The sequence below is a fragment of the Haemorhous mexicanus genome, chromosome Z (genome assembly GCF_027477595.1).
Source record: "Haemorhous mexicanus isolate bHaeMex1 chromosome Z, bHaeMex1.pri, whole genome shotgun sequence".
Classification (NCBI taxonomy): Eukaryota; Metazoa; Chordata; class Aves; order Passeriformes; family Fringillidae; genus Haemorhous; species Haemorhous mexicanus.
The window spans coordinates 13277619-13292697 of record NC_082381.1 but is presented as its reverse complement, the minus strand read 5'-3'; the positions used below and the strand labels follow the sequence as shown (position 1 = coordinate 13292697).

At 36.1% G+C, this 15079-nt stretch overlaps 1 protein-coding gene across 1 annotated transcript in view; it reads right to left on the bottom strand.

The window, feature by feature from the left end:
* ADGRV1 (adhesion G protein-coupled receptor V1) overlaps positions 1-2780 on the bottom strand; it is a 358311-nt gene extending 355531 nt beyond the window's left edge. Inside the window, exon 1 of the mRNA XM_059836928.1 lies at positions 2759-2780. Within this exon, the coding sequence (XP_059692911.1) occupies positions 2759-2780 (22 nt within the window). The remainder of the gene's footprint in view (positions 1-2758) is intronic.
* Positions 2781-15079: the final 12299 nt, after the last annotated feature.

The following is a 15079-nucleotide window of genomic DNA, read 5'->3' as shown; positions in this document are numbered from 1 at the left end:
TCAACCTGGAGTAAGAAAAATGGCAGGTAATATTGTTTTCCTCTGTCAATCTTTTTTTTTTTTCTTTCCTTAAGAAATAGTAATGTAGCTCCTATTAGACAGACGTGATTCTTGAATTTTTGGATTTATGACAATGCGATGGCAGTGTCTTTGTAAAATTCAGTTTTATGATGGAGATACCATGCAGCACCTGACTCTTAATATATATTGAGAGAAGCATTTAGACACTATATATATTTATTTCTCAAGAGGAAAAGAACAGTTATACTCATGTGCATATAACATTTATATATTTTTTATATATATTTATATATTTATATACAGTTATAGATGTATATTGGCTTTACTGTATTGGCTATACTATTCTACCCGTCTTGTAGACTTGTAATGCAAGCACAATTTCTACAAATGAGTACAGCTGATCAAGAGCTGTACACATGTAAAAAAATTATTTATTACACCTGTAAACATAAGGATATATGTGATCATACTTTTAGAAGGTCAAGGCCTAAAAGTCCATGAACAAATAATTTCAGCATATATTTTTTATTTACTATTGCCTACCTAGGTTTTTGTTTTTAGTGAACAACTAAATTGACCTGATACCAGGAACACCCTGGAAGAGGTTGGTATTATTCAGAAATAAAATTCAGCTAAATTTCATCACATACCTTACCTCAAATAATAGCAAGAGTCATGAATAAATTTTATTATTCCAATGCTTTCCACAACACCTGGGACTAAAACACTTCCAATGTAGCTGAGATAAATTTTAAATTTTTCTTTCTTCAAAGTATGATGCAAGAACATATTTTCCCAATTTTTCAATGAAACATTCTGAAATTAAAATTCTCTTAAGCTTATAGACCACTTTTAAAAAATGCTTATTAAATATCCCCTTATTGTTACTATGTCACAATTCTGAACACCGATGGTAGCTGTGTAACAATGTCAAAGGTGATTACAGACCATCAATATTTTTCTCACAAATTGCTAGAAATCATTGCTGCCCAATGAATGAGATCCTCATAGACCTGTGTAGTGGTACTCTTTAGTGTTACACAACTAAAGGAATATGCTATCACAGCTTTTCCAATACTTTAATTTCAGTCATCATATTTACATTCTAATTAAAATATTCATGTAAGCATTTGTAGGTTTAAGCTCTCTATTTTTTTAATGGCATTCCAAAGCAAATAAAAACATAGTGAAGAGAATAAGCTTAAATAAAAATCCATGAGTAGTAGAGATTTTAATACAGGCTATGATTTAGACCCAATTCTGAAAATTTCTTTCAAATAAAGCTTACAACAATTTCTCAGGGAAGAATTGCACAGTAGATTTGAATGCATGGGGATCAATCTCATTCACTAGCACCAACAATTTGAAACTAATCCAGCATTGTTTTTCAACCTTAAAAATACTGATAGCACAAATAAACTGCTCAGAAGTAGTCTTCAAAAAACCAGATAACATTTTCCCATCGATTTTCATGTGTCCAGGACACAGACCACACTAACAATCTAATAAGCATGTGCTCCCATTATCAGTGTATATTAATTTTCTCAGAGGTAAATTTAGTAAACATCATTGCTTTCTTCATCTAAAGCTATTAAAATACAAAAGTGTATTAGAAAACTGCTAAAGCACAAAACTGTGCTTTAGAAATCTATAAAAACATAAATACCACTAACAAGCACAAATTAGAAGTTGTATACCCTTGAAATGTCGTAGCTGTTATATTATCAAACATTTGCCAGTTTCAATTTTAAGCCTATTATGCCACAAATTATTTGATTTCCTCAGGAATCTGGCTCTTTTCAGTCTTTCAACACTAAACTCTGCTTAGTAGGAGAAGCATGTTCTAGGCTTAAGGGACAGATAAACTAAATGTATTACTATACCTTCAGTTCTTAAACTGTCCTCATGGCTGAGTCCCAAAATACTTAATACTTAACTGAAAGATCTATTCTAGAAAGCATGCATCAAGTATGGTCAAGAAAAAAACCAAAACCACTTTTGGCTTCTATATACTGAATAGGATTTAAAAAAATCACACGTTATTTCCTATCTGCACTATAAAGCAATTACAGACTCATTAAAAAACAATGACTGATTTTTGGAAAGCAGTTCCATATACATTTGACCTTAACTTTATCTGGGTTAGCAAGAGTGAATTATGCAATGTCTTACATAGAATCAATGCATCAAAAGCTAAAAACAAAAGCAGTATTTCTAATTGTAATCACCTACATGTCTATTGTAATTATGAATGTTTAAAACTCATACCTTATTAGACAAGGATTTGAAAAATTCATTCTTACTTTCAACTCACTCTCCTTTAAAATACACAGCTCATAGGCAGCTCCTCCCCTTCTATTTTCACCTAATTTAAACAGCCAATGTTTTATTCTTTTTTGAGAGTCAAAAATTGTTGGCTTCAGACTGAGCTGCATCCTGATAGCATTCCCTGAGAACAGAATTTTCCATTGGAAAGGCTATTGTCTCCACCCTGTCCGGCTTTGCAGAGCAGAAAGAGAAGCTGCTGGAACAAGAGAAACCTTAGCAGACTGTCACCCTACAGCAGCCCCTCACGGATGGATGAGCGGCAGGCTCAGTGTCTGCAACTGCTAAACCCCGTTCGTACCGCAACAGGTGCTGCCTGCAGAACATCGGGCTGGAGAGGGAACATCTCTGCAGCTGATACAGGTTGCTTCCAAAGCAACTACTGCCTCAGAGAGAGGGACAATAAACGTACCTGGACCCTGGGACAGGAACATCCGCGTCTTCTGGACTCCGCCAGCCCTCTGCACACCCCCTGTCACTCACGCATTATGCATTCTCGACTCCTACTCCTCCCTCTGTTCTGAGCAGCGCCCAGCACTCTCCTCCCTCTCCTGACTGCTGCTGCCTTCCCATTGCTGTGGAGATAAAAGGGGGTGGGATGGAAAAGGACAAAATTTTTTCAAAGCCCAGCAACTGCCGCTGCACTGCCGTAGTTGAGATAGAGCCAGCCCCTCCCGCCAGCGCCTTGGCAGGTCTTCCACTCAGCTTAGGCTGCACTGTTGCATTACTCTGCACAGCAAAACTGACAGGTTTTATTATTGGATTATGACAGATTTTGGATTCAAGTTCTCAGTGGCACCTGAACATGCAGCTCATCTTAATTCACAGCTATTCAGTGCTCATGGTGGAGAAACAATTCTCTGTTAGAGAACCAATTTCCAGTCCTAGATGAAGCATTCCAGACTCACTCTAGCTAATACCAAATTCATATTTAACGGTCACCACCATCCCAAGAAAACCCTGAGCCACAAGACAGAAACAAAGGCAACACTCAGATCTTGTCCATGTTGGACCCCAAACACACAAATTCTCCCACTTAATAGCATATAAGTACCAAAATTTCTTCTTATCCAGTAAAGGAGAGAAGGAATAAATAGAGCACAGATGTATTCAGGCAAAACCAAGACAGAATCTAGTATACTCTGTGCCTCCTGATGTCATTAGCCCAGTCACTACATCAATCTGTACTGAGTTATGATAATTTGGGAATAATGTAAACAAACGTGGAAAGGCAAAGAAGATGCTACAGAATGATGAAAGGTTAGAAAAATTACTTAGTAAAAAGCATTTCACTAAAACCATTTTGCTTATAAAAAATTATGTTCTAAAGTAGAAGCATTCCACCTAACAAGCCATCCAGCCTAGTGTAGACTCATAGCAGAATAGGATGAACTGCCTCTAAGAGGTGGTTATTTCCCACCTCTGACAAAATAGGGAGTCCAAATAGTTATCTCAGACTACTACCTAGCTTTGTTAGGTAAGAAGAGTCTCTCTATTGACTCTGTATACAGCTAGAGAAAATCAATATTGATAAATAAAAATTTGCAGATAACTGATAAAGGCATGGACAATGCATATGGAAAAGTAGACATTAATAATCTGAACAAAGTCCAGTTCTTAAGAGCTGATAAAATATTGATATGATTCACCAAACATTACAAAAATTCTCTTTTAAAAAAACCCTCAAGTGTATTTTTTTTCTTCTGAACAACCATGCTCTTCATGTAAAAGGAATTCAGGTTGTTCTCTTTAATAATCTGTTTTATATGTTTAATCACTTCTTGCACTAGTCCACCTTGGTTTATATCTGACCATACTTTTTGATCAATACTTTATCATGCATATTCATCTTGCAAAAAGAAAAAAAAGAAAAAAAAAGAAAAGAAAAAAGGAGCAAGAAGCATTCCTTCTAAAGTTGATACTAATAGTGCAGAATTTTCCACCAGGCAGAACTTAATGCATGAACATGAGAGATAAGCAGCATGTTTTTCAATACCATACTGGTATTATATTTCAGCTTTAAAATCTAGATACCATATTGTTTTTCCTCTGTGGATCAACTGGCCAAAAGGTTACTAGAGTTATAAGATTATTTTTATCTTTTATTCTACAATGTTGTTTCAGCTTATATAATTTACCTTATGTTTTCTTCTTTTCATCCAGTTTCTGTACAAAGCTCGCCTCCCACCAACTATCAGTGGGGCTGCCTTAGCAGTCATTAGTTCTCAATCACAGAAGGCCTGAGCACATTAAACATTGCTAATTACTGAGCTAGAAAACTAAGGATGAATGAGAACTCAGACTTGGACTCAGTAATTCACATGGTTATTCTCATGGACTCTTTCCACAAAACTGCATTCAGACCAAAAATGACTGTACCTTTTGCTGTGCCCTCTGACTCAACACGTGGTACACTCCACGTTTTCTCTCAAACCCTCAGGATTTCCTAATTATTTTTTTCATTTTCATCATACCATTCCAGGGATCTGTGCTTCCTTTTGTTACACGTGAGGATGAGAGAGAGCTAGCATAGGATTTTGTCAGTGATAGTCCTCAAGCAGCTGGAAGGATGATGGTGATTGACATCAGACACTCCACACACACTCTTAACTCAGCATGCAGCCCACATTGAACTCCCAACCCTTACAAATGTCAGAGACAAACAATCAGGACTGGTATTGGACCTACAATAGATCTGCCATTGCACAGAATTATGACTACAGGTCAGCCTTAGCTTCCCTTTTCAATAAAAGCTATAAACAAGGTGTATTAAGTACACACCTCACTTCTTTGTTTGTTTGGATACCCTTTGTTTTGAAATCATTAAAAGTCTGTAAGCTAAAATGGCTCTGCTGCAAGTAAACCAATACCAAAAGCGCCTGAAACAATAGAGTCCAGTTTGTTTGTTTGTTTTGAAACCTTGCCTTTTCCCTTCATTGGCATCGTCTGAAAGAAAAGATCACAGATGAGGGAGTTAGAAACAAATCCCTGAGAAAGAACACATGATTTAAAGGAGCAACAAGAAAAAAACATCTAACAAAGGCTTTTCAGGGATGTGTATTTTCTCTTCTTTACATTTTTGTTTCTTTAAGATGTGTTATATCAGTGCTATTTGGTTTTTAGGAAGAGATACTGAAATATTAATCTACAAATATCAGAAACCAAAAATAAATGCTATAACATTTTTTTTATTTATAAATGTCACTAAAATTCACCTGTGTTTTCACCTGCAACATCCAAGCTTCAGAATTCTGGGCTTAGCACCTATTTGGCTGCAAGTACCAAAGAGAGAGATTCAAAAAATTTTGAAATTTTGGTCCTGCACAAGTTCAACTACTCAGAATGAGGAACAAGAAGCATATGCATAGCTCTTTCATAGAATCAATGCTTAATTATGATATAACAGACAAGTTATTTTTACCTTTATTTATAAATCAAGCTCTCCAATATGATGCACTTCAAAAATACATAACATCCACCAGAAATAGGCAAATACTGAAGCTGATCGTGCTTCTTCACAGAGCGACCACAAGATATAGAATATTGTCCTCCAAGAAATTCACTTGGTCTTGGTAGTCAGCTGTTAGTTGATTTTTTGTGGTTTTTAAGTGGATTGTCTTTGAATAATGGTCCATGGTGCTGAGTGTTTTTGTAAGACAAACCATGCTAGAGATGGCCACAAGCACTAATATCCTAGCCTGTGTATGTGCAGCATGTACAATTGCAGCTCAGTTTTGATTCTGATTTGTTTTGGTGACACCTAGGTTGCATTCTCCTTTCTTTATTATTTAGTGTGATTCATACTGGGGACCACATCCAACTGGCAGTATTGAAAGAAACAACAGCCAGAACTATAGAACATGGCTTTAGTAGCATAGTCTTCAGAGAACTATGCTAAGTCAGGCTTCAAAAGAGGGCAGAACCAACCAAGATTTATACCAAAGAGGTGTGCTCATCTCACAGCCTGACTGGTCTGTACTAGCAGGCTTCTGATCTGCTATCCCACAGCAGCTTAGGATCACAGTTGGGTTGTCTCTTCTTCAAAATGTGAAATGAGGTTTCTGACAACTTTTTGGTTGTTCTGCCTGCACTCTCAGGAGACCCCTATCCAGCCACCCAATGCCAGAGAAATGCACAACCACAATCAGGTGCCAAGTGACACCTGATGCCAGACACTTGCACTGCTCTTTTTCCTGACCTTTACCACATCTTTTTGGTGGGCTGGGAGTGCTTTAATGTTGTAATCTCGATTTTACTGCATAGGTTTCTGATAAATAAACAAACACATGCAGGAAATAGAAAAAAATAGACAAATGCAAACAATGCTAACAAACTGAGAAGACTGTATGATGAAACTTGAGTATTACACCTCTGACTGTCAGTTTATGACAGACTAGTTGATGTGCAGACATATGTAGGTAAAATCAGATCTTGATCTTCTATTTTTTAGAAATGTACGTGATTTAAGAAACTGAAAAATGAGTACTTCCAAGCACATTGTGATCTTTTTCAGTCGACAAACATTAATTTGTTTATGCTTCCTATGATCAATTTCATAAAGGTTAACCTTTTTATGATACAGCTACTTGTATGCAGATAAAGCATACTGATGTTAACATTTTAAAAGTGATTTTAACATAAAAACTTGAATTATTCCTAGTATTAGGAAAAAGTAAATGGTTCCTAGCATCTGCTCATTAAAGGCTGCTATATTTTAACTCACATTACAACTGAAACACTATTTATATAATAATGACTTTTTGATTAATGAATTCTCATCTGACAAGACTTCCACAAAAAGTGACACGGCTTTTAAAAAAATGTCAATTTAAATATTGAACTGTTCTAAGATGAACATTTAATGAGAAAATAACTGCCTTGTTTCAACTTAGTGAATCTTAGATTTGGGTGATCAAGTTCTATCATACCATTTTGAGACAATTTAGGTCATTTTGTGTCACTCTAATGATGCAAGAAGAATGTCACCTGTGAAGGGTTGGTTTGGTCTTACATAGCTCATTTCAAAACAAAGTGCATGCTTACTGGCTTGTATGTCACAAGGAAAAACAGCAAGATGAGAACTTGTCAAGACCTACCTGCCTGCTTCTCTTATGCAGTTACTGCTGTTAAATGAAGTCGCAGTCTTGCTTGTGTTCACCTCTTCATTTGCAGCATGTCACTGACAATGAACATTTTATCCAGCAAATAAGTCATTTTCTCACAAAATATCCATCAAAACACACAACTTCTGAGCTTGTCAAGCACCAGACTGTAAATTCAAATAGAATGGGTACCAAAAGCACACTCCTCTGAAGGTAAGACATTAAAAAAAAATTAAAACCACTCCATATCTCCTGCATCTAATTTAGTCTTAATTTCGAAGTCCTCAAAAACTGTTTAAAAATAAAAGCAAGAGGATTCCAGATGCTGCATACAACTTAACTTGCTTTCCCAACTCACAACTAAGCATTTTGTTTTCTTCCTTTCAAATGAGGAAAAGAACTATTTGGAAACACAAAATCCCCTATATTTTTCAACCTAAGAATTGACTCTTCTCTTTTTAAGTGAAACATTGAAATGTTTTCTCATTAATTGATTACCTTCCCCCCTCAGGATAGAAGACAAATTACTTGAGAAACTGTGAAATTAAGTACCTACAACAAATAAAAACTTTCAATGGAAAGCTTTAAGGCCAGAATTTTTGTCTCAGAAGTAATTATTTTCCATGTTTATGTATTTATTTTCCTGGCTGTGTGGAATCCTGGCATTCATCCTTGCCTCTACAAAAAGGCACTGAAACAATTTAGCATACCAATGCTGAGACAGTGCTTCCGAGGACTGTCAAGCACATAGAGGAGAAAACAATAAAACAGTGCTAATACAGTGGATAACGTGCTTATTTTGGGGTTGGTCTCCAAGGGAAAAAACATAACTATCGTAAATAAATCTGCTTTTCATACATACAGTTTCATTTGTGCTTTAAAGACATTCAGGATTTCCTTCTATTAATATAATACTTGATTTGCAACATTTTAAAATGTTATTTCTAAGGAAATAATTATATGTCATTGTTTTGTATTGTTTTTTGAAAATGTAATGTATTTCTAATAATTTATTTCCTGTGACACCTGAAATTTGAGTATCTCAAATGCAAGCAGGTTGAAAATAAAACCACATAATTATGTTTATACTGCAAAGGATCCTAAAGCAACTGCATGTAAAAGTTCTACAAATGATCTGTTATTTGCTGTCTAGGTGTTGCAGAGGCCCACATTAATGCAGGCACACCACTTAACACATAAATATTCCTACAAAAATAGAACTCATGTAACAGCACTATGAAACACACCTTCACGTGGTCTTTTAATTTGTGGCATTCCAAATCAAGAGAGGTTGTTCCGGTTGTTCAGTTTATTTCAGAAGAAATAAAAACATTCCATGAGAAAGTGATATACAAAGGAGAAATTACTGAAATGCATGTTTAGGGCACAGAGTATAAAATAATAAACCCTATATTGTTTAAAATCTGCTAGCTTGATCTTTTAAAGTTGTTTCCAGTTTACGCTCATCATGTGTGGGGCTTCCCTGTGGCTTGTTATTCTACTTCAATGGCAGAGGGAAGAAACCAGCAAAGCTCAGTAACCATACTGCATAGCTCAACGTAACCATGGAAGCATTTGTCCATTTGCCAGAGCCTCTCCAGAATGATTCAACCATTCATTTCATTGAATCAATATTGAAGCTTTTAAGATTTATTACTTGAGGGAGGAGGAAAACTAATAAAACAGACTCCTTGTTGCTTCCCATTAAATATAACTTGTCACAGTAGGCATATTAATACCTTGTAAACACTTTACTGATGCCATGTGGGCTATGTTACTGTCTCTCCTGATGAAGATTACTAGTAACATATTTGCATTCACATCCCTGATACCCTCTAAAAGAACTGAAAGGTTTCTGACATGTTCTGCTGCCCCGTATAGAAGCTAAATCAAATAGAAAAACAAAAGTTGTAAGAAAATAAGAGTGGGAGTAATCTATTTTAAAATTCATGAACATATTCCCTTTAAAGAGTCTGTTTCTAGTAGATCATTCTCATATTTAAGTCATAAACTGAATATTTGTAATGATATGTTGACTGCTTTAAAAAGTAGAATGAGATTATTTATTTTACAAATATTTTCATATTTTTTTTAAATATGCCATATTTATCCAGAAACAACTGATGCAAAATTGAAACAAACATGTTTTGTATGAAAAACATCCATTTCTTAAGCTGTATACTGGTAAGTATTTGAGATTACAAATAGCTATATATATTTTTTGTTGTAATCAATTTCGTATGGAAAATTTGAAAGGCAGCATAGTAAGATGTTTACAACAACAATATTATTACTTATTACTAATATCAGGAGGAAAGAGTATTAATCCAGCAGTTTAACTTAGACTCATATGCCCTTATAGGTGAAAATGGAAGGCTCATTTTGTTTAATTCAGCAGTTCAACAGGCTGCGGATGTTACACCTGTTTTTATATTGAAGATTTTTATGACTCTGAATCAGACCCTTTCCATGAGATAGCCTCAAAAATAGATCTCCTCCACACACTCTCCCTGTAAATACAAAACTCACAACTGAATGTTTGTGTTATCAATATTAGGGGAATGGGAATGACAGTATTACAGTAATACAGCTCAATGGATAAGCTGGTTCCATTAAAACAAGTCATATTAACACTGCTGAATACCTTCAAAGCTAAAATAATGGTCTTCTGAATCATTTTCATATGAAGAAACTCAAGCAGAGAAGCAGGCCACCATAAGAGTCTAATTTGATTTTGTGACTGGGAAAGAAAAAAGCACATGTCATCTTCAGATATAACAACAGCAGATTAGTGACAAGTAATTGAGGCGGTGGAATTACTTTTGTACATGGCACTAAAGGGGTGGATATTTGAAATTGCATAAATACTGGTATCTGCATTTTAAGAACAATGCTAAAACCCACAGAGGATCTAAATAAATCAAATTCCCCAAAACCAAGACCTAGAGAATGCAGAAAACAGAAGTCAACAAACTCTGAATGCTTAATTAATTAAAAACAAATGCGATAAAGACTTGAAGACAGCACAAATATTACCTCAGAAGAAAAAGAAGATATATACTGAAAGGTTTCCTTATTTTACCCAGGACAAACATATGAAATAGAAATAGCTGTTGACTGGATTTATTACAGTCATCCAGTAAAAACTGGAAAGAATCTATGATAATCTTTAAAGCAAACAAACAAAAGCCAAAAGCCAACCAACAAAAACCCTAAGGAAAAACCCCAAACAACCAAGAAAAAAAAAAACCACTCCAAAAATAATTTCATCTATTACATTACCAAAGTAGTTATTCATCAACAGAAGGGAATTCCAAATCTAATAACAAAATCCATCTGTGAATAATTCAAAAGACATTTTCAAGAAACTATACTGTATTTTTCCATACTTTTTACCATAACTGAATGGGCTCCGTGATAGATTTTCTTATTCACAGGGTACTTAAGCAGCAAATCAGAAGCAAATATGCAGTTATTTACAGTTTTTGAAAATAAAATATCAAACAATCAATGCACCCTACTGGCTGCATTGTGAAAGGCACACAGCATATTTCTATTATGGATACACATTAAATTAATACAGTTAATTTAAAAAGTTACTGATTCCTGTCAAGTAACCAAAGGGGAACAGCAAATATGTAGAATATTACACAGGGAAAATACAGCCTCAATCCAATTATATTTTTTCATTTACTGTCATTTAAACCATAACAATAATAAATTAAACAATTAAATTCTGTGGTCATTTTTAACCCATTTTTGTCGTTGGACCCCTGCCTGTGGGAGCTCAGCACATCACTCCTGATATCCAGAGCTACTGAGAGAACCCTTGGGGGGCTCGAGAGTCTTGGAATGTTGCCAAAAGCACTTGGTGGCTTGATTTTAATCCATCTAGAGATGTGCCACCGATGTATGAAGAAATAGAACCTGTGAGAATCACTCGAGTGTAAATGGTGAAGGGAAGATATCATTATAGGGTGAATCACAAATTTTGGGGTTTTAGTACAGGGGAGTTTTAGAGACAAGATGGAGGAATCAGGGTGTGCCACCAGGCTCTTCTTTCTTCTTCCTGTCTTCCATCTTCTGGAGTGGTGTTGGCATTTGGGGATTGGTCTGGGATGAGGGTGTACTTGGTGACGAGGGTGATAGGTATTGGGGACAAAAGGTAAATATGATATACGTAGTTTTTGTTATAAAAGATGCGGCCGCCTTAGGGTGGGCAGAGTGCCTTTGGCTGCCGTGCTGGTCAGATCCTTCGGGCAGAGAAAGGACTTTGTAGATAAGAAATAATAAACAATTCTGAAGACCGAAAAAACCTAGCGTCCAGTCTCATCTTTTGAAGCCCAGCGTGCAAGAGCCATCCTGAGCGTGTGTGGGGGCAGAGACAGACAGCCGACCCCATACCTGCCAAATAAAAAGGATTTATGGTAGTTTTGAGGATCAATGGCTGGACTTCCTGATATGAAGGGCCTATGATTATAACTAAAAGTATAAATGTAAATATTTCTGCTGGAGAACAGACTATGCAGTGTCTGTAGATTTAACATTATTTGCTTCTTGCATACTTTTATAAAGATCTTAAGAAATTCCTCTTACTGCATCTTACAGTCATGTCTTAAAAACTTCCTTTGGTGTTTACTGGAGCTGCAGAGCTACCTTGACATTACTATTTCCTGCAATTGTACTACCATTCCCAATTACCTAGCAGGGAAGAAGAGACAGACAAAGGCTGTATCTGTATTTCTGTGTGAATCTCTTAATGAGTAAAAATTTATCATGTCATTCAAGAAATTAAAACATACATTTAGACACTTTGACACTAGTTATTGAAATGTAAATGTAGACTGGTGGTACCAAATCATAGAATGACTTACAAAAACAGTGGTGGCACATGACATGTGATAGCTTCCAGATGGAAAGAATACATTTTGGATTTTAATAAAAAATTACTAACAACTTATATCAGCCCCTCCACATCTTCCTTAAAACTTCTTTCTAAATTTTTTTAAGATCTTCCTACTATTTCTATGTGCATACTTAACTGCCTAGCTCTGATCAGGCCACGCAAGAAATAACATGACCAAGAGGAATGTGGTACAGATCCATGCAGATGCTGTTGGAATGCCATGGTGTGATTAACACTGACCCTGTTGCTCATTGAGAATGCGCTATTAGGATATGCAAAGTAACTTACATGGGAATAGAGAAAGGCTGTATTCTTATTAGCATTCATGGGAGCTATGCAGCTCCAGTCTTGTTCATCAAGTTTGAAATATACCCTTTTGTTATTGATGGGAAAATGTCACCAGTTACAAATGGTTACACAGAGGGGTAGCAGGGTCAAAGCAAACTCCAATACTTATTTTCCCATTCTAAGGCAGAGTGCTGCTTCAGCAGTTCTTTTTCGACCTGGTGGTATACCTCTGTAGATAAAAGAAATTGTGAAATTCCCTGTTCCTGATCTTTGCTGTAGCCTCACCACCCAAAGATTTAAAAAAACCTCAAAAAGGATATTCCATTAGTGCTGTGTGATGGGTCAATCATTAGACACCACTGCAAGCATCCTTGTATATGAAGTCTGACTTCAAACTCCTCTACAGATCCACCCACATCTCTGATGAGTCTCATAAAACAGTCTTTCAAAAGCATGAATAGGCTCTGAGTAATCAGTTTCCCAGCTACAGATAACTGCAGTTAATTCACTTCTATTACTGAAAGCTTCCTTTAGAAAACAAAACAGAACTGCTTGGTGCTGCAAATATTCCTTGTCAGTTACGGTACTTCTTAATAGATGAAATCCTAAATCACTAAGTTAAAATTAATTTTCTACAAGATCCTACAAGAAAATTTTGGGTTTATGGGAAATTAATTCAATTTTGTCATCTTCAACATTGCTCTTTCCAGAAACACAGTGGTGGAAGGCTCATTCTACCTGCATTTAGCATCCCCAAAAAGACATAAAATCATTTTGGGACTCTTACAAATATGTTAACACATTTGTCATGTTATCTGACAATCCAAGCTTTGTTGGATAGTGGCTTCTATCTAAGCCTTCAGTGAAGCTGTGTTAATCAGCACAAGCTGTGCTTCTGACCCATGACAAAAATAGAAAGCTTATTTCTGAGCAGGCTTTGATTGGTAAGGTGCTATGAAAGAAGAAATTGAGCCTGTCTAGGAGGAACCAAACTGTTCACAGTTAATTACATCTGAAACACTCAGCAAGAAAAATGTTATGTGGGCCAAGCGTCAAGAAAATACCCTTAACTAGGCTACTAAATGGTTTAGAAAGTGTCTGGACTTATAAGAAACTTTGGTATGAGGAAATTCTAACTACACTAGGTATCCACTGGGCTCTTTTCTCAAGTGCAGAATAAAAAAGCCAGAAAATTAGCTGCAACAAAGTAGGCCCAACTTCATGCAGAAACGATATCACATTTAAATGCTAGTACTATTCCATGCTTCTTCACAAACAGCAGTGATCAGACCTGCATGAAATGGCCAGCTTGTTATTTTGCGCAGACTTCTGTACCTGAGAATATTCCTACTCTTTCAGGCAAACCTCTATGATCTTGAGAGAAATGCACTGCTCTTGTTAATGCTATCTGGCTAGGGAGTAGCTAGAAAGTCTTGGCAATACCTTTAACTGATCCATCCCTTATATGTAACAGAATACTATTTTAAAGTAGATACAGATAAATATATGTATGTGTGTAATATATATCCACAAAAAATGGGCTGACATACACAAAGACAATGTACTTTCACAACTTGTTTTACCATATCTGGAAACATGGCTTCAATTAAGCTTCTGTGGGTGTAAATGTGACACTTTATAGAGCTACACAAATGTAAGCCCTTATTTTTATGTCTTCAGACTCAAGTAATCTGGTTTTCAAAAATAAAGACATAAAAAAGAAACCCTGTCTTTCTTAATATCAAACATGTTTCTAACCACTTTGGTTATTTAGCAAGGCTCAAAAACGAAAGAAAAAAAAACCCCACACCCTAATTTAAAACTACCTTAAGATCAAATTTAATTTATGTTCAAGAACCAAACCTGCAAACTCATTCATGTTCAACAATTTTTTACAACATATTTAGCCTTACAGCCATCAGTGTTTTTAATACTGTTCTTGCTCCTGCTGTAATCCAAAACTTCCTGCTAAGGCCGTGTCAGCAAAAAAACGCACTAAGTTAAATCTATTAGTTAGACTAGGACATTCACCTATTGCCTCAGCACCCCAAAAGCCGCTAACAGACCTTTAGAGCAAAAATTATTCTGCTAGGAAAGGAAAGCTGAAATATCGACAGGGTTTAATTTGAGGTACCTCTCTCGTGAGAAAGATCTATCAGCGAGGGCTAGATTTCTGTACCTCTGCAGTACTAGTGCTGAGAGTACAGGTGTGAAGGGATATGAAGAAACTGGCTGGCAGTTTCTGAAGGTGCAGCAAGGCTCTAAGAGCAAGGCGGGACTGAGATACAGAACGCGGAAAGGAACTAGGAACGGCAGGGAAAAACGGTCTCAGAAGAACCCTTTTAATGGCAACTTCGTACATCTGAGCAGACTACGTTTCTCCAGAAAGAGGATCAGCAAAAGCACGCGGGGGAACCCAGGGGAAGACAAGGGTGAA